At 35.6% G+C, this 21366-nt stretch overlaps 1 protein-coding gene across 8 annotated transcripts in view; it reads left to right on the forward strand.

Annotated features, from left to right (window-relative positions):
- EMSY (EMSY transcriptional repressor, BRCA2 interacting) overlaps nucleotides 1-21366 on the forward strand; it is a 112529-nt gene that overhangs the window by 88163 nt on the left and 3000 nt on the right. For 6 of the 8 annotated variants that reach the window (XM_074304117.1, XM_074304125.1, XM_074304119.1 and 3 more), the window contains 2 exons: nucleotides 1006-11554; nucleotides 12351-12595. In XM_074304117.1, coding sequence (XP_074160218.1) covers nucleotides 1006-1200 — 195 coding nt within the window. In that variant the 3' untranslated portion in view covers nucleotides 1201-11554; nucleotides 12351-12595. Of the gene's footprint in view, nucleotides 1-1005; nucleotides 11555-12350; nucleotides 12872-21366 lie in introns of all 8 variants that reach the window. The other 2 variants (XM_074304118.1, XM_074304120.1) reach the window with 2 other exon arrangements.

The following is a 21366-nucleotide window of genomic DNA, read 5'->3' on the forward strand; positions in this document are numbered from 1 at the left end:
TTGATTTCTCTAAGGGAATAATAATTATTGGTGTTTTTATGATATTCTCAGGTTTGGAAAATGCTGTATGTAATGTCATTTGAAAGTGCTATTCAGACAATATATGGTATTACTACATATTTAGGAGGAATAGCATTTTAATAAGTTTAAAAGGGCATATTGCCATCTTATAAATATGTAGTCAGTCTGACCATAAATAATAGGTTTAGAAGTTTAAAGGGCTTCTTTAGTGCTAGATTTTTTTCTTTCTTTGGCCATGGAGAATGATATAATAATAAAACAAAATCAGCACTTGAGTGTGTTCAGTTGCCATCAGGATAAGATGTAATAAATAATTTACTTATATTTAATATATAATTTCTTATATCATGAACTGTCTCTGACCCCACACAGCAGTCCACATATTTCAGGTTTGATTTTTATTTATTTATTTTTTTTACTTTAAATGTACCCTTATCAATAAAAATGAGCTAAGAAAGTTAGCTTAGTAAATGCTATTATAATAGTATTTTTAAAAAAGATTATTTACATATATTTCTTTAGTAACACAGTTACTCCATCCTCAGTTTTATGACATAACGTACACATCCCCACACATATAAAGTATAAAATATCATTTTGGCTTGGAAGGAATCTTAGAGAATATCTAATCTAGTCTATCTCTGCTATCATCTCATTGTATGACAAATGTTCCCCCTGTATGTCTCAATTTCTTCATCTTCATCTCTAGAATGAGACCATCAGACTAGATCTCCAAAGTCACTTCCAGCTCTAAGATTCTGTGATTATAAGGTCAGAACTGGATTTCCAGATCTTTTCCTCTCTTCTAATCTTATGCCATTCCTCTAGCAAATGCCTTTGAAAAAGTCATCATCCAACCTCTATGCTGGTCTCCTATTAGTGGTCACTATCTCTTTAGTCTTTATTCCCCAAGACCCCCACCCTATCCTACCCCCTGGCCTATTGCAGAGGTTAAAACTTTGTCATGTGTGTCTTCTGTTACAGACCATCCCTCAGTATTCCATTCCTTGTCACTCCAGCTCCAATGTGGTGGTAGAGCCCAGTGGGTTTCTTGAACTCAATAACTTCACTAGTCAACAGCTGGATGAAGATGAGACGGTACTGGAGCAGGACTTGGACAGCAGCACAGAGGAGGGGACAGAGCCCAGCCCTTCTCAGAATTCAGCCGAACGGTCCTAGTGTTTTGGACACCAGAGTGCACTTTAAAGCCTGCTGGGTTCCCTTCCCAGGTGTCCAGGGAATCCCTTGTATTTTGATGTATAGAGAGCACTTTGCAGTTAGTTATGCCGTGGAATCCTGAAATGACAGGTGCATTTCACCAAGGTGTTGCTGCCAAAGCACCATTTTAAAACTTGAGTTGAAACTCACAAGGGTGGAATGTCCTTTAAAAAAAAAAAAAAGAATAAAAAAAAGAATAAAATAAAGTTTAAAAAAAGGAAAAGGAAAAAAAAAATTCAAATCTGCAACAACTTGAGATCTGATGTTTGAACTTCTCTTGGACTATAAACAGATACAAAACTTTGTCCAGCAGTGAAGAGAGACTTTTCCTGTTTTTGTTTTTCAGTTGGCATCTGCTAAACAAATACTATTGGAAAGGACTATGAATGGACATTGTGTTTTTAAAAAAGCACACCAGGGACAGTTTTAAATATATATATATAAATTTTTTTTTTTTTTTTTTTTTTTTTTTTTTTTGCAAAGCCCAGGAAATGTTGAGCTGGTGACGATTTTGCACTTGGCCCAATTCATATTGAATTACTAAAAAAACTTAGAAATATATTAGCACTAAAGTTCTTTTGGGATCCTTAAAAGAGGTTTGATCATTCACTGTTGGTCACATGTAGATTTGATGGCTGTCTTTGAGGCTTGTATACTTTCACAAGTTGTATGCTAATTTATTTACAAAACAATATTCTTAGAGCCACAGGCAGCACTATTCACTTTCTGTTTAAATGTAAAGATTTCAAAACAGGCCTTGCCCCTTTTGACATACTCTTTAATTCCTTTAGGAACACATTTTTGGAATATACCTGAGAGGGTGTTTCACTGTGATGTGGAGGGAAAGAAACTTTGAGCCTAAAGAAAATGTTCATTCAAATTAGGAAAATATCATAATTATTTACAGGATGAGTTCTTACTGTGAAATTGCACATTTATATTGAACTAAGGATTTGAGAAAACACACATACATATGTATACTCACACATTCGCCTCTTTCATGTGGTTGTCTACCCCCTTGTGAATGTACAAACGTTCAGTTGCTATTCTAAGCTTACTATGTTTTAAAGGTGTTCTACCTTCTTAGGGCACAGTCTATTCAAGCAATATGTTTGGGTCTTGTGATCACTGTATGTCACAGATAGAAAGGGGGTGGGTGGGTGAGGGAGGGAAATGGACTTGGAGGGTTAGAGAGTCAATTTTGACCAGTTGTGGAAAAGGAAGCAGTACTTTTCATTTTTTAAAATAATGTAAATAAAATAAGTTTTTAATGGTTTTATATAGATTTCACTATAAATAAGCATTTTAAGACTTTGAAAAATTGTTGACCTGTATATACATATATCAGCATAACTGCCCAATTTTTTGGTGCTGAAGTACTGTAAGTAGAATTCATCAGCAGTCTCCTAATTTTCGCGTCTATGTTTTTTTTAAACTGTGATATTGTAGTTAATAAATTCCAACTAAAGGAACACTGAGGATTCAATTATAAGAATTCAGAAGATATACTGGTTTGTTGGTTTTTTGGTGATGATTATAGCTATTTCTAATTAAGTAATCGTTTGACTTAGTAACCTATAGATGGAGCTGTTGTGTACCATTTCAATGTGTTGACACTAGTCATAAAAATCTTTGAAACGCTGATTCTAATAAGTGGTAGCAATGAAACAAGAATTTAAATCTGAGTACCAGTCTAGGGCTATTTATACTGTAACATGTTTGAGTTTTAATTATAGGTAACATGATAAGGGGTTCTAAAGAATTATACATTCTAACATTATCTTCTACTTATCAAGTTTAGCTTTAATTGATTTCAAATCATTATGCCAAATTGAACCGCTATGGGCATTAAATTTTTTTTTTAAATATCAATATTGCCAGATTAGAATCATAGAACCTTAAAGTTTGAAGAGACCTTAGGATAAAGATTATCAGAGGTAGAAGGGATCAGAAAATACAGAATGTATTTTTATTAAGACCTTGGAAAAGAATAAAGGTGTGGATAGCATACTTCTCAAATTTTCAGATGTTGATAATAGCAGGAATGCTAACCTTAGACAACAATATCTAAGAAAACTTTATCAGGCTCAAACATTTAAATTGAAGATAAAATTTAGTAAGAATCGGGGCAGCTAGGTGGCACAGTGGATAGAGCACCAGCCTTGAATTCAGGAGGACCCGAGTTCAAATCTGGTCTCAGACACTCAACACTTCCTAGCTGTGTGACCCTGGGCAAGTCACTTAACCCCAGCCTCAAAAAAAAAAAAAAATCAATAAGAATCAATGTAAAGTTTTACAACTATGAAGCCAGTTTTTAAAATATGAGATGAGAAATCCCTAGTGGAATGTGATATCCAAGAAGGCTTATCTATAGATCCTGAGGAGCAGTCCTATGCTTCCTTACCCTGCTAAGACCATATGTGAAACACTGTGTGTTCAAGTTCCGGGCACCATATTCAAAGAAGGGCATAAAGTCAAAGGGTAACCAGGAAGGTGAAAAGCCTCAAGTCTGTGTCATCCAAGTATTAGAGATCTTTAGCCTAGAGAAAAGAAGACTGGGCATAGGAGAGTATGAGAATTTTTTGAAAGGCAGTCATGGAAGCAGGATTTAGATTTGTTTTCTTTGACCTCAGAAGGCACAACCATTATTTTATTTTTATTAAATCATTTTTTAAAATTCTCTGTGAGCCCATTTAGGGTTTTCTTGGCAGAGATACTGGAGTAATTTGTCATTTTCTTTTCTAGCTTATTTTATAGATGACAAAACTGAGGCAAACAGGCTTAAGTAATTTGCCTGGGGTCACATGGCACCATATCTGATACCAGATTTGAACTCCCAAAACTGAGTTCTCCTGATTCCAGGCCAAAGCACTCCATTCACTGTGTCACCTAAGTGTCCCTAAAACAAAAGATAATCAATAGAAATTGCAATGTCATTTTTAGGCTCAAAGGAGAAAACTTGTAAACAATTAGAATTGTCCAAAATGGAATGAGCTCCTCTAGATGTATCAGATTCTCCCTTGCTGATGATCACTGGTTTGGGGTGTTATAGAAGGAATTTGTTTTCATGTTTAGGTTGTGCTAGTTGGCCATTAAGGTCCATTCCAATTCAAAAATTCTGTGACTTTGAAAACTTAGATGTCTTCCTCTTACCTCATAGATAAGGAGACAGAAGTCTGGAATAGATTATGCCCATTATAATCATTAACAAAGATAAGACCAAAATTTAAGTTTTCTGACTTTCAGTCCAGGTTTTTTTTTTTTTTTTTTTTTTTACTTTAATGTGCTATTAAAGGAGTAATGTGTAATAGAAATTAGAATGCTAGACTTGGAATCAGGAGTATATTCAGATCCTGTCTCAGTTATTTAATTAGCTATATGACCAATGACAAGTCATATTCTCAGGAGCTCAAATAACTAAAAGTATAAATTAGAAAAAAATTGAATATTTCCATTGGTAGGAGTTTACACATTGGGAATTCCTTTTTTAATGAAATCAAAAGTCCTTATATACATATATGTGTGTGTGTGTACATATATATATATATGTATGTGTGCGTGTATATATATATTTATATAGTTCCTTTTCTGTAAATGTATGTAATATAAATTATATGTATGTAATTTTTTACATACATTCTCTTAGTCCTCATAAGCATTTGAGATAGGTTATATCAAACTTCAAATTCACGAATAATGACTTTCCTTTGTTACTACCTACTTCTCTTAAGATCATTCTCTAGGTCAGGGCTTCTTAAATTTTCTACTTGTGACCCTAGGTCTATAAAATAGGTATACAAATCAAACACTGATCATCACGATTTCATGACCCCCATATTTTGTTACAAGACCCCATATGGGGTAGCAAATCACAGTTTAAAAAGTGGGGCTCTAAGTGACTTAACCAAGTAGTTTCTTCCCCTTTTCAAGTTTATGAAAAAGGAAATAATGAGGTTATTTATATTACTGACCCATAAATGGACAAACAGTTGCATAAGTCATAAAAGTGTTTCTTGTTAAACTTTGAGTTTGGCTTTTCTATTTTTTCCCCTACAATTCAATCTTCCCTCCTCCACTTTTTTTTTTTTGAGTAGGGAGTACATATTTGGTGTTTTTTTTTTTTTTTTTAACTGTGTGGTCTCATGTTTCCCATAGAATATTGAATCATAGGACATTTCATCCAACTTCCTATCCAATGGAGCAGGCTCCTCAGTAACATCCCAACTAGTGGTCATTCTGCCTTGACCATGTCTACTGAAGGGGAGCTTAACTTCTTCCTGAAGCAGTCCCTTCCATATTTAGACATTTCTGATTATTAGGAAGTCTTTTCCTTATATGGAACAGAGTTCTGTTTCCCTCTCACCTCACTGCCCCTATGGTGTTCCTAATTCCTCTAGCTGTTTGAAGATAGCAATCTTGTTCCCATCATTCTTAGACTTACCTGAACCTCATGATTTCACAATCTCCACTTCCTAACCTGGTCATCCTCTGAACATTCTCCATCTTATTAATTAAGGCTTCTCCTAAAATTTAGAAACAGAACTTCAAATGGGATCTGACTATGCCTGAGGATTTTCTTAGAAGTATATCAGACTGACTTTTTGCTAAAAAGTTGTTTCAAGTTAGAAGAGTGTTATTTCTTTACTCCATGCAATTTTCCTTCCACTTTCTCCTCTCCTATGAATTAAGGACCTCCTTTGAGTCTGTCCTTAGAAAGAATAAAGCCCCCATCACTTGCCTGGAAAACTTTTATGAAAGGTATTTGTACTTAGCACAATAGTTCTGCTTTCACTATTATCTATTCCTATTTTTTTTTTCCCCCTAGGATCATCACATTGAGTGATACAGTGAAAATAATATTTCTGATTTTATTATCAGAACCTGAATTCTAAACCCAGATCTGTCACATTAATTGCTTGTGTCACCTCGGTGAGTCAGTTCACCTAATCAAGACTTCAGTTTCCTCAGTTGTAAAATGAGCATGTTGGTTAAGATTCCTTCCAACTCTTAACTGATCCTGTGATCCATTTAAACCTTGGGGATAGCCAAGAGATTCTCTAATCTAAAATACTCATTTTACAGAATAAACCAGCCTTTGAAGAAGGAGTAGGATTTCAGCAGGTGGATAGAAGTGGGGGAGGGGAGGGTTCAGTCATAGGAAATGGCATGAACTTGAGAGACTAGGAAACACTGGATTTATTTGGAAAGTAGAGAAGTCACATTTGGATGGAGCTTATGAAAAGGAGTAATAATGAGATAAGACACAAAATTGAAGATCCTAAGATCTAGAGCGAAAAAGGCCTTTGGATCTAGTTTACCTCCTTCCACACTCAGTGTAACAGGGTTAGAAGATTGAAAGTGAAATACGTCATCACCCCAGAAGACAGCCAAGCTTCAAACCCAGGTCCTTGCTCTGTCCATTGATCTCTCCACCCTATCATTTCTATTTTGGAGAAGGCTTTAAATACCAGGATAAGGAGTTTGGACTTGATATGTGGATCCAGGGGGAGCTTTTGGAGTTTGACTAGGGTTGTGCTGTGATTAATGTATTAAGCAATGTTATTAGTTAGCTGTTTGCCCAGAATGTGAAGAGGGGAAACTGGATACTGAGAGTCTGACTGTTGTAGTCTAGAAGGGGAACAATAAGGATATGAATGAGTACAGAGGTGGGTTTGTGAATGCAGAGGAGAGAGTGAAAGATATTGCCAGAGGGCAACTAGATAGTGCAGTGGATAGAGCACCAGCCCTGAAGTCGGGAAGACCCGAGTTCAAATTTGACCTTAGATACATAACACTTCCTAGCTGTGGCAAGTCACTTAACCCCAATTGTCTCAACAACAAAAAAAGATACTGGGAGAGGTAGAATTGACCAGATTTGGGACCTTATTGGGAAGGAGGTAGGGAAAGGACAAAGGAGAAGAAAGAAAGGAGATGGAAGTCCTGTGTCTGTAACTGGGAATATGGCAATGCCATCAGCAGAAACAAATCAATAAAAATAGATATGGTAAGGAAAGGTACTGTGCTAAATGCTAAGAATACAAAAAGGGCAGTTCTTGCCCTTGAGGAGTTTACACTCTAATGGAGGATATAACTTGTAAACAAATATATTCAAGGCAAGCCATGTGCAGGATAAATAGAAAATAATTAACAAAGGGAAGATACTGGAATTTAGAAGAGTCAGGAAAGACTTCCTTTAGAAGATGGGAATTTAGTTGGGATTTAAAGGAGGCCAGAAAGGTCAGTCAGTAGTCAGTGTGGAGGAGGGCGAGAGCATTCTAGGCATGGAAGTTAGTCCTTTAAGTGTGTGTGACTTGGAATTTTAATATATATATATATTTTTTAACTATGTCCCAGTGGTGACTGTTTCCAGTTGTTTAAACATATGCCCAGATAAAGTCACAGATTTAGAAAATCTCGGAATTGGAAGGAAACAGAATAAGCAGTTGTATAGCACTATGTATCAGGCACTCTGCTAAGCGCTTTATCAATATAATCTCATTAGATCTTTACAACAACTCTATGAGATAGATGCTGTTGTTCCCATTTTACAATTGAGGAAATTGAGGCAAACTGTTAAGTGACTTGCTCAAAGTCACATAGCAAGTATATAAAACTGAATTTGAATTCAGATTTTCTGTGCTCCTGGTCCAGTGTGCTTTATTAATTGCTCCATCCAGCTCAGAGTGTGATCTTTACTAAATCAGGAAGTAAATCTCTAAAGATTTCTTAAGTTGCAAAAGCAGTGAATTGGGAAAAGAAGGTGTTTAAAACAACAAAGATTCTGATGAGATTTTTTTAAAGTTATTTTGATTTCCCAAATAATTATTCCAAAAAAGAATTTGACATCTAAACAATATTCACCTTTCATTCCACATTTAAATAGCACCTACTATATAGAGAGCCCCATGCTAGACACTTCAGAATATGGAGATAATAATACAACTCCCATTTCTCTAGTGTTTTAAGATTTACAAAATACTTTAATTGCATTTTACAAAAGAGCAAGTGGGGCTCAAAAAGGTGGAATATTTGTCCAGGATCACAAATCTTGGCAAGTATCTGAGCTAAGTGAGTCTTCGGTTCCAATATCTCCTGATTCTTTTTAAGTCCAAGACTCTTAAAATGACAGCACATAAATTAAGTGCAGAGGTTGTAAGAATGGACTTGACTTAGTTAAATAAACCCTTGTTCTCAAAAGAGTTTGTAGTTTAGAAAGGAAAACAAGACATGGATAGAACAATTCAAATCTATAATTTAAACTTTGTGAAGTGCTTTTCCTGTTGAGGTAAGGTGGTACAAGCATTATTGTCCCCATTTAACACATGAGAGAACAGAATATGGCTGACTTGTTAACCATCACACAACTATTTAGTATCTGGTGGAGAATTTGAATTCATTTCTTCTGATTCCATGTTCCATTATCAACCTACTTACCAGGGCCAAATTCAAATTGAAATATACTAAGTGCCCAAAAGAGTAAAAAGTGCCAGAAAGGAGGGATCAAGTAACATTGTGTTCAGCCTGAAGTCAGAAGACCTGAATTCAAATTTTATTGCTGTGTGATCATGGACTCATCTCAGCATTTTAGTTTCATCCCCTGGAAAATGGAGACAATAGCTTCCATTTCCTACTTTATAGGATTATTGATGAGAAAGTGCTTTATAATTCTTAAATAGCTATAGAAATGTGAAATATTATTGATAGTTGGCACCTGACAGAGAGTGTATGGAGGGAGGGGGAATCATTACAAGCATATGAAATATAGGAGCAAGAATGCTGGGTATACCATGTCAGAGATATCACCAGAAAGCTAGGAGTTTTGTCCCCTAGGTGACACAAAATATTCCCTTAACTGAGCTATATAGAGGAGACAAGACTTAAGATACGAATTGATGCCAATCTGAGGACTCCACTCAACAGAGTTGGAGGTGAAGATAAAGAAGCAGGAAAATTCTCAGTATGGTTGATAGCTCACTATTTTAACGAAACATGTTTGCCAAATAGGTTCGCTTGTTTTTGTTACTGAAGCACTTCAAGTGTGATTAATACTTCATTTCAAAGGAAAATTGTAGTCATCTAAAATGAGATCAGCAATCATGCTGAAAATTTGACTTATTTATACAAGAAAAAACAAGTGGATAAAGAATGATATCTGGAATGATAGTAGTTGAATAGATAGCTTATAAAGTTTCTCCATCAGAAAATATATCTTGGACACTAAAAGCAGGCAAAGGATTGGACCCAAGTTGAAGAGGAAGATGACTGAATGCCATTCAGTCAGATTATATTTGGGAAATTTCCAAAATTTTAAAATAATTTTGAGTTTCTCTTTGAAACTAGGGCCTATCCTTTTAAACCATTATTTTCCCAGTGATATTACATGACTGCATTAAAAGCAAAAGATTAAGGGTATAGGATGTTCAGGAAAGAATAGTGCCTATGGAATGAGGGCTGTCGAGCCCTTTTCAGGGCTTTCCACTTAAAGTATCCACATGGTTCACTCAACTCTCACCTGTGGCTCTAAGAAACATGTTCAATGGCCACATGTAAGTGAACCATTTCAGCAGATAAGCTACACTAGTGGGTTTGAAGGTAACCAAGGAGTCTCAAACCCATTGGTGAGTTATGAGAGTGTCTATCCCAAACACGAAGACTTCCCCAATCAGAATGAGCAAATGAGAACAATTTTTTCCAATGATCATGAAGGCGGCTGAAGCAGAGACTAGGGAGTGCTTAGGTCTTGGCTACTAATATCATCCATTGCATCCGGAGTCATCATCAGGCATCTTGACTTTTGGCTTGCCACTGAACTTAGATGGCTCTGGAAAAGTGAAAACAACCACTTTGTGCAACTCTTGCCTCACTTAAATCCAGTTTATGTGCTGTGAGTCAAAAAAAAGCTCCCATGCCATTTTACCATTTTTGCCTATCTCAAAAGTCCTGTGTCAACAGGCAAGCAATGAAGCAACAGATACAGATACAGGGAAGTTATAGTCACAGTCCTGCTCGTAAGCAGCCCAGTCATAGAGTTGTCTTCTCACTGGACGGAAGCAGCAGTGGGATTCAGTAACCCCTTAGATCTAAGCAGTCTTTAAAAATATATATATATATATATATATATTTATCATGTGCAAAAAAAAAATCAGCCCAAAAGAAAAAACCCATGAGAAGGAAAATAAACAAACCAAAAAGGTGAAAGTACTGTGCTTCAATCCAATTTAGTCTCCATAGTTCTCTCTCTGTGGATGTGATTGTCATTTTCCACCCAGTCTACTGGAATTGCCTTGAAACACTGCATGTTGAGAAGAGCCACATCCATCAGAGTTGATCATCACATGATCTTGTTACTGTGTACAATGGTCCGGTTTTGTTCACTTCAGCCAGTGTCATATAGGTCTTTCCAGGATTTTCTGAAATCAGTTCTGAACAATCTTTTTAAAGGACTGCGTTATTCAGTCCTGATGTGAGGAAGGGACTAGAAAAAGTACCTACTCTTATTGTCTCTGTCACTCAACCCTGGCCTATTACTGTGACACAGGGATTCCACCCTGTAGTAGAAATACACATACATATACAAAACGCAGATTATTTCCACTCACCATCAGTACATGGAGAGTGCTTGTGCTTATGGACAGGAAATCTGGCAGATGTGAAAGCTGAAGAGCTCTTGATGTGAAAGAACTCAGGAGATATTGCATCCAAATCGCAGTGCTGAGTGAAACAAGGCTGGCATACCTAAGTCAGTTGGGTACATTTATTTTTCCTGGAGTAGCTGTAGTGATGGGAAGCACCACTAAGGTGGAATAAATTTGAAATCGAAACTAATCTAGTCAACAAACTTGTATGCCAATCAAAAGTAGTCAATACTGCAGTTACCGCCTGCACCATCAGAACATATACTCTTACCTTGAAGCACCTTGAAGTCAAAAAAAACTTTTATGAAAACCCAGAGACCCTTATCATCAATGTGTCAAAGGAGGACAAATGTATAATTCTAGTGACTTAAATGCCAGAGTAGGCATGAGAGGGAGTTCTTGGGAAGAATGGAATCAGAAACAGCAACAGCAACAATTACTGAAGAATTGTGCAACTCATGACCTCATCACCAACACTTGTCTTCTATTTACATAAATGCAGCAAAACTTTGTGAATGAACCTTTGCAGCAAACATTGGCATTTAAAGGACTGTGTTATCATAAGAAGAAACAGGATGTGAGAGTGACAAAGGCAATGTGTGGTGCAGAATGCTAGATGGATTATAAACTTATCCTCTCCAAATCAAACATTCACATTCAACAAAAGCAGTGACCCCAAGGTAAGACAACTACTAGAATAATCTGAAGATTAGAATGCTTTTCCAAGAGTGAACAGTTTGTGGCTAACTTGGAGAAAAAGCTGAGCCAATACTTGCTTAGCAACAGAAGAGCAAGAGCAGGTAGCTATTAAGAGATTTGTACAGCATCACATTTACTTCTCTGGATCAGAATGTCCATAAACATCAAGATTGGTTTGATAAAAATGATAGAGAAATTCCAAAGCTGCTAAATGAAAAATTAAAACTCCACAGAATTAACTAGCAAGATAGTTTACCTGTCTCTAAGAAGGCTTTTAATTCCATCAAAAATAAAATGCAAGTGAAAATTGGAAAGATGCAGGTTCTTGGTGCAATAAGAAAGCAGGTGAAATTGGGTTTACACTGATAATAACAATCCAAACCACTTTTATGATTCTCTGAAAGGTGTTTATGAGTCAAAGATCTACTCAATGCTTATGGAGCTGCATTGATTAGTGATAAAAATATGATCCTGGAGAGAGGGGCTAACCACTTTGATACAATCCTCAATCAATGCTTAAACCATTGACTGTATAACTCAGTTTGAAGTTAATCTTTTTAGCTAACCTTCCAATTGAAGCAGAGGTTTTGCAGCCTCTGAGACTAAAATGCAACAACATATGGATTGACTTTCTGCTGGTTGTGCTTTTTTGGACTAACAATTAGGTTCTCTGCCAGCTATCATCAAATGAACAATATGTGGAACCATTGATTACATAAATGGAGAAATTTTGAATGCTGTGAATAACTTTACTTACCTTGACATTTTACTTTCCAGGGATGTACACATAGATGTTGAAGTTGGCACATTTATTGAGAGAGCTAGGACAGTGTTTGGGAGGCTCCAAAGTAAAATGTAGGAGAGAAGAAGTATTAATTGCCTGACTGCCAAACTGAAGATCTACAGAGATATGGTGTGGATCTTATTGTTGTATGCCTGGACAGTCTACCAGTGCTTTGCCAAGAAACTGAATCGCTTCTATTTGAATTATCTTAGGAAGATTCTGAAGATCACCTAGCAAGGTAACTGAATACTGAGCTCCTTTCTTTAGTTGAACTCCCAGGCATTCAGAGTACTGTTTGAGAGCTCAACTCTTAGAGGTTGGCCATAGTGTTTGAATGCCAAGCATATATTTGCCTAAAGAACTATTTTATGGAGAATTCACACAAAGAAAGCACTCACATGGAGATCAGAAGTGATACAAAGACACTTTCAAGGTCTCTCTGAACTGCGGAGTTGTTAAATATGGAAGACGCTGACACAGGACCACTCAGCATGGTGTGCCCATATCAAAGAAGGTGCTATGTTCTATGAGCTAAGTAGAATTGTAATAGTTCAAAAGAAATGAGAAATGTGCAAATTTAGAGACATCTCCATTCCAAATGTTCTTATGAACTATTTGTATATGACTTATAGTGGAGCCTTCTGAGCTCATATTGGTTTGATCAGCCACAGTTGGGCAACCTGTATCTTGACCCCAACATAATGCTATCATTTTTGTCCTTTTAAACAATCAACCATGGCTGTATTGTGAAACATTATAGTCTACCAATGATTTAAAAAGAGTTCCTTGGAACCCTAGACTTACCCATCATGTCAGAGATTGGACTTGAATTTCAATCTTCCTGTCTCAAGGTCAGTCTTTTAACCTTTCCCAATCTACTTCTCTGCTAGTAAATAAACACCTACTGCCAAGTATACAAAAGACCTTATTTTAAATATTGTGAAAAAATTGTGGAAAATATTTCTAAAATGTGCAAGTATATCCCACAGAACACTGATCCAACCAATGTTAAAATTTCTTTAATGTTAGAATGATATAATCAAAAATCCTTGAAATGATTGCCACCTTAGGCATGATATGACCTGGTATAATAACAATTATAATACTATGTAAATTAATCTACAGTTTTCATACTATACCAATTAAACTTTATACTATGTACTTTATAGACTTATACAAAAAAACAAAATTTATATGAAGAAAGAAAAAGATCTAGAATCTTAAATAATGGAAAGAAAAATAAAACTACAAAGAAAAGAGACTAGCACTTCTAGATTTCAAATTATATTATAAAGTAGTAGTCATCAAAACTATTTAGCACTGGGTAAAAATAGAAAAATAAATTTGTGGAATAAACTAGATAAGCAAGAATTAGAAACAATTGAACTCAATAACTGTTAGATAAACCCAAGAATATAAACTACTTGAGGAAGAAATCCCTATCTGGCAAAAATTGGGATTATTAGAAAACAGAATGTCAAAAAAACAGATTTAGACTAGCATGTTAAATTACATATTACCATAAATTCCAAATGGAAATTTGACTTAGTAAAAAAGAAATCGGAAGAAAATGGATAGAAATGTCCTTCATAATTACATCTAAGCTAAGGAATTCTTTAAACAAGAGTTAAGAATAAGAAAAAAAGATAAATTTTATTAAATGAAATTAAAAGCATTTGCATGAACAAAACCAATGCAATTAAGACAAGAAGGGGAACATCAATTGGGAAAAATATTTAAATTAAATAGCTCTGGTAAAGTTCTAAAATGTATATCTGTTATGTATGTATGCACCCACACATATATACATTTATATAGAATTAATATATAGATCACAAGACACACTTGAGTATAAAAATTGTTAGAATAAGATAAACAAGAAGTTCTTTAAAAAAGAAAGAGATAGAGACAAATTTGGGGTAGGGAGGAGGGGAAAGAGAAGAAAGAAAGAAAAGCAAGCAAGTAAGAAAAATGTAAACTTTTAAGAGAAAAAAAAAACTCTTAAAACTGACCAGTACATTAAAAAAATAATGATAACCTGATGATACGCAGTTTTTCCCATCCATGGACCCTGACTTCTGCAAAGAAACAAGGAAAGGTGTTTTTTTTTCCCCTATTTTATTTTAAGTAAAATTTTATTTTTGTATGATTACACTAAAAACAATTTTAGCTTTTTTTTTGAGTTCCAAATTCTCTCCTTTCCTTCCTCTCACTCCCCCAACCTGGTTGAGAAGGCAAGCAATTTAATATAGATTATATTCATGCAGCCATTCAAAACAATTCCATATTAGTCAAGTCTTGAAGGAAAACAGACAAAACAAACATGAAAAAAGTAAAGAAATAAAAAATTGTATGTCTCAATCTGCAGTCAGACTCCATCGATTCTTTTTCTGAAAATAAATAGCATTTTTCATCATAAGTCCTTTGGAATTATTTTGAATCATTGAATTACTGAGAACAACTAAGATACTTAGTTATCATCATAAAATACTTTCTAGCTGTTATTGTATACAGTGTCCTTGTTCTGCCTACTTCCTTCTGCATCAGTTCCTGTAAGGCTGTTCAGATTTTTCTGAAAGCATCTTGCTCATCATTTCTTGTAGTACAATAGTATTCCATTACATTCATATATAGTATATCATACAGTCAGTCATTTCCAATTGATGGGCATCTCAATTCATAATTCTTTGTCCCCATGAAAAAGAGCTGCTATAAATTTTTACAAATAAGTAATTTTGTTTCTTTTTTATTTAAAAAAAAATTGGGGGTGAGGGGATGCAAACCTAATAGTGGTAGCACTGGTTAAAGAGTATACACAGAACTATAACCCTTTGGAATTAGTTCCAAATTGTCTGCAATGGTTAAATCATTTTACAACTCTACCAACTGTACATTAATATCCTAATTTTCCCACATCTTCTCCAACTTTTGTCATTTTCCTTTTCTGTCATATTAATCAAGCTGATAGGTATGAGGTAGTACCTTAGAATTGTTTTAATTTGCATTTTTCTAATCAGTGGTTTAGATCATTTTTTTCAAAGTTATAGAGAACTTTGATTTCTTCATCTGAAAATTTCATGTTCATATCCTTTGACCATTTATTAAATGGGGAATGACTCATATCTTATAAAGTTGACTTAGTTCTCTACATATTTGAGAAATGAAGCCTTTGTCAGAGTCACTTGCAGTAAATATTTTCCCCAGATTTCTGCTTTCCCTTTTAAATTTAATCTTATCAAAATTAGCTATTTTACACCTTGTAATGTTCTCTAGCTTTTGTTCTTTCTCCTCTTAACCATAGATCTGACTGTAGACTAAATTGCTGCCTTAATTTGCTTGTGGTATCATCTGTCTAGATCACATTACCTATTTTGATGTTAGCTTGGTATATGGTGTGAGATGTTGGCCTGTACCTACATTCAGCTAAACTGTTTTCTAGGTTTCCCAGCAGTTTTTGTCAAATAGTGAGTTCTTGTCCTACAATTTTTTTTTCTTTTTTTTTAGGCTGGGGTTAAGTGACTTGCCCAGGGTCACACAGCTAGGAAGTGTTAAATGTCTGAGACCAGATTTGAACTCGGGTCCTCCTGAATTCAAGGCTGGTGCTCTATCCACTGCACCATCTAGCTGCCCCTTCCTACAATTTTTGTAACACAGTTATGATTTGGTACACCCAGACTAGGAAGATATCTTTTCATAACATTTCTTTATGGGTCAAGTATAGTCATTATAATTTTGTGACATCCAGTCTCCATTGTTTATAAGTGGTTGATCTTTTTATTTTTACTGTTGTAATGATTGTGTGTATTGCTTTCTAGTCCTCCTTATTTCATTTGCATCAGTTCATATAAGTCTTTCTTTGTTTCTCTTTATCCATATTCATTGTTTAGGTTAGCACAATAATATTCCATTACATTCATGTGTTACATTTTGTTTAGCCACTCCCCAATTGATAGTCATCTATCATTGTGGTTTCCATGCTACCACAAAAACTGTTGCTATAAATTTTTTGATATGTATGGAGCCTTTCTTTTTGTCAATGGCCTCCTTGGGATACATGTCCAGTAGCGTCATTTCTGAGTTTATAGACATGTTAGTAATTTCAAAATGCTTTCCAAAATACTTATACCAGTTCACAGTTCCATCAATAGTTCATTAGTGAATCAATCTTTCTACAACTTTCCCAGTATTGATTGTTCCTATTTTTTGTCATCTTTGCCAATTTTGAAGGTGTGAGGTGAACCCTCAGGATTGTTGGATTTGTATTTCTCTTATTATTAATGATTTGGAGCATTTTTTTATTTGGTGTTCAGAAGCTTAGTTATTCTTTTGAGAACCATTTGTTCACCAAAAAAAAAAAAAAAAAAAGAAAGAAAAAGGGGGCAGCTAGATAGTGCAGTGGATAGAGCACCAACCCTGAAGTCAGGAGGACTTGAGTTCAAATATGACCTTAGATACTTAACACCTCCTAGCTGTGTGACCTTGGGCAAGTCACTTAACCCCAATTGCCTCAGTTTAAAAAAAGAGAGAGAGAACCATTAGTTCATATTCTTTGGCCACTTCTTAACTGAGAAATGACTTTGGGTCACATATCTCTTAGTTGTTCATATATCTCAGATATCAAGACTTTATCAGAGATATTTTATATACATCTTTCTTCCCAGGTGACTGCTGCAATGTGTTATCAAATGTGTAACCAAAATGTGTCAATTTTGATTGTGCAAAAGCATTTCGATTTCATGTGATCAAAATCTGTACAATTTTTACAATTAATTCTATCCCTTGTTTAGCATTCATCTCCTATGCATAGTTGTGAAAGAATCTTCTCTTCTAATATTTTTATTCTATTTTTTTATTTTCTTCTTTTTCTAATTTTTGAATTTTCAAGGCATACAATTTGAAAGTATTATGGAATATGGCATAAGATGTTGGTCCTAGCCTAATTTCTGCCAATCTGCTTTCTAGTTTTTTCTGAGCAGTTCTTATCAAATAGAAGATTCTTCCTAAGAATTATATATTAATTTAACAATCATATGAAAGATTGTTTTAAATCACTAGTAAGAGATAGGCAAATTTCTCATCCAGAAAAATGGCAAAGATGACAAACATATAAAGAGTTGGTGTTGACAAGAAGTAAGAGATTGTGTGAAAACAGGCACTTAATATACTGGTAGGAGAGCTAGGAATTGGTCTAACTACTTCTGGAAAGTGATTTAGAATGATCCTTCTTGAAATCAGGAAAAAAATTTTCCCCCTTTCTTTGTATCCCAAGTGCTTAGTATAGGTACATAGTAAGTAGCTGATAAATGCTTGTTAAATTGACATGATATTGGAGGAGAGGGAAGTGACTAAAATGTCCATTGATCAATCCTATTGCTAGATCAAAGATAGAAAGGTCACATATATACCAAAATATTCATAGTAGCAATTCTGTGATAGCAGAAAACTAGAAAAAAAAATAGCTGTCCATTAATTTTGTCTGTTTTTTTCTTTAAAGAGTATACTTTTATTTGAACTAGTCTTAAGTTAGTGTACAAGTAAAGCTCCTTCCCTCCCTCAGTTACTGGCATCAATCTATTGTAATTCTCAGGGAGACAGTAAAAAGTGTTCATTCACATCTCTTGTTGAAGGCAGGGAGGGAATTAGGAGGCTATTTGTCCATCAATTTTGAAATGATTGAACAGATTGTGGTATATTATTGAAAATTACTCTGTCTTCAATAACAACGAATTGAAGGATTCAGAGAAGTGTGGGAAGACATATGAAATTATGCAGAATTGAGTAAGCATAGAAGAACTAAAAAATACATACATACATAATGACTATAACAATATTTTTTTTAAAAAACCCAATGAAATGAATTTGAACACCATACAAAATTACCAAGTTTGGTCTTGGAGAACAGTTGAGAAAATATATCTTCCATTGGTCTTCATGCCAAGCAGGTCTGTGTTCTCAGACACAGGCTTAGTCTCATCTGCTTAAGCCATCTCTCTTCAGCAAGATGAGAATCAAAATTTCTTTGGAAGCCTTTAACTTTTCTGCCTTATGTCCTTGTCTGTCCCAATAGGCTTTCCTCTTCTCTTTGTCAGTCCTCTAATTTTCACCCTCAACTATCACCAACCATATATTGGCTCCAGATAGACTTTATTGCCCTTTTTCTTCAGATAGGAGAGGGAGGGATAAAGGGAGAATATCTTAGAAATTGGTATATTTCTATCAGGAGAGTTGAAAATCACATTCATTTTGAATAAGTCTCTTCATATGGAGCTTGCAGACCACTAGAAATCCCATATCTTTTTTTACACAAACTGTCTAGAGCCTTAAGAGTTTTACCATCCCTTCTAATCCTAATACCAAAAGGTAGACTGAAAAGAACACAAGACAATCAATCAGTCATAAGATTGTGTTAGTTTCTAGTTGTGGCTCTTACCTTATTAGGCCTGGGACATCAGGCAGGCCATTTCCCTCATCTGGGTCTCAGTTTCTTATCTGAAAAATGAAATAACAATCCATGTGTTTTGTTTTTTACAAGTTTGTGGTGAGGATCAATCACTTCATGAAAGTGAATGTACTTTGTGCCAAAGTGATGTTAATGCCTGGAAAGAACACCAGATTTGGAGTCAGAAGCCCCAGGGGTCACAACTATACCACTTAATTGCAACTAACATGTGTGGACTTGGAAAAATTTCATTGTTTTATAAATTTAGATTAGGGTAACCCTAGAAATCACTTCATCCAACCTCCTCATTTTGCGGATGAGGAAACTGAGGCCAGGGAAGGGTAAATAATTTGCTCAAAGCCACTCAGGGAGTAGCAGTTAACCTCTCTGAACCTAAGTCTCCTCATCATTAAATGAAGATAATCACATTTTCTCTATAAGGATCAAATGAAGCCATTTCTGTAAAATACTTAGGAAACTGTAAAGTGCTCTTTCATTGTGGGATGTCAACTATAGTTATTAACTTTATGATAACAAAGATTCTTCCACTATGACCAAGCTGGGGGTGAAGCAGTTATTAAAGTTTTACTGTAAAGGGATTTAATTAAGAGGGGATGGAGAGAGGGGAGTCTAGCTTAAGTTCAAGAGGCTCATCACAGAAGGCTGGTCACCACAGATAAATCTTTTAACTATGGCTAAAGCAATGCATGAAATTGCCCACAAAGGCACAGAGACATTGCTTTTGAGTAAGTAGAGGAATTATTTACAAAAATGAAATCCAGGATCACCAAATTCCAGAATCACAGAATTGAAAGGAACCCATATTTGGGCAAAGATCCCCTTTGTGACATCACCAACAAGTGGTTATCTAGCCCACAGAGATGGGGAAATCACTGCCTCTCAAGGCAGTCAGTCAACAGGCATTATGTCTGGCACTGTGCTAACACTGGACATACAAGGAAAGACAAATGCACAGTTCTTGACCACAAGGAGTTCCATTCTAATGAGGAAGACAGCATGCAAATAATCACATACATTTAAGAGATAGATAGATATGAGAAAGGAAGGAAGGGAGAAAGGAAGGAAAAAAGAAAGAGGATATCAATGAAGACACAGTCTCTGTTGTTTGTCCTTTATTTTTGAAAAATAATCTAGTAACAAGATAACTGGTGATAACCTGAGATGCAGTGGATGACTTTGGAGTTTTTGATGTCAACCATGCTCTAAGTGAGCAGAGAGCCCTCTTCAGCCACTTTTATGGCCTTTGGAACAAATTGTTCGCATCTACCCATTCCTTCCCTACCCTGAATGCTTGGAGTAGCCAGCCCCTAATTCACTAATGGATCTGAAGTCTCTTGGTCACCTTCAACCTGCTTTAGCCCATTTACAGAGACAGTTTTGCCAGGCGTGGCCTCTGCACATGCTACAGCTTCTTGGAGCCGCAGATGAGAGTTGAGTGTCAGTTAAACACCAAAAGTGGATAAGCAGCTCTGAGAGCTGTCCTCTCAAGGACAGAGATGGGCAAGCCCTCACACCAGTCTTTCTTGAACACCCCATACACCCCAACTGTTGTAAGAATAGCTAGAAGGCACTGGATTGCCTAGAACATGAAGGAAAGGGAAGAGGTCTGGAAAGCCAGGAAGGGGCCAAGACCAGACAGCTATTGTAATAGTCCAGGAATGAAATGATGAAGGCTGCATCAAGATGGCAACTATGAATGGAGAAAAGGGCACATATATAGCTCATTCCACTTGTGGACCACTGTCATTTAGAATGTTTGTCCTTACACTGAGCTGAGATCTTTCTCCCTTAGCATCTTTCCATTATCTTCCTCTTTACGGCAATCTTTGTTCTGTATTCAATTTAGCCAAATATTTATTAAGAGTCTGCGTTTCAGGCAATATTTAAGCTTTTGCTAGTCTTAATAACTTATCTTCCACCAAAATAAATCCTGACTGTTAAAAAATAATTTTAGCATCTTTTGTTTCTATAATAACAATAGTTCACTTCTCTCTGAGGTGACTTGGTGGAAGTATTATTACCTTTATTTTGAAAATAGGATAGAAAATACCTGAGGTTTAGGTAGTTTAAGGAACTAAATTAACTGGATACCTTGAGCTCAGTACTAGGGATTCAAGTAAAATTAATAGCCCCTGCCCTCAGAGAGCTTACATTTTATTAACAAGGATACAAAGTGTACACAGATAAATTCAATACAAGATGGAGTATAAGGATGCTCTAGGAAAATTTGAAAGACAGAACATTTTCAGCTGTGGGGAGAAAAAAAGAAGGCTTCCCAGAGGAGGTGGCTCTTGAGCTGATCATTAAAAGAATCCAAGGATTCCAAAAGGCACAAATGAAGGGAATGAATTACGTAGTCACAGGAAATAAATAGGTCTCAGTTTTCAGAAGGTGATGACAAGTTGAATTCAGAAAACAGCTAGCAGTGGAATTGGAGGAGTATAAGATCGATGGTCAGAAAATGGATAAATTCTAGACACGTCTCTGACAATTGCTGTGTCACTTTAGGAAGGCTGTTTTCCTCCAGTTTTCTTTTATATAAAATAAAA

Source organism: Sminthopsis crassicaudata, chromosome 3, assembly GCF_048593235.1.
Source record: "Sminthopsis crassicaudata isolate SCR6 chromosome 3, ASM4859323v1, whole genome shotgun sequence".
Classification (NCBI taxonomy): Eukaryota; Metazoa; Chordata; class Mammalia; order Dasyuromorphia; family Dasyuridae; genus Sminthopsis; species Sminthopsis crassicaudata.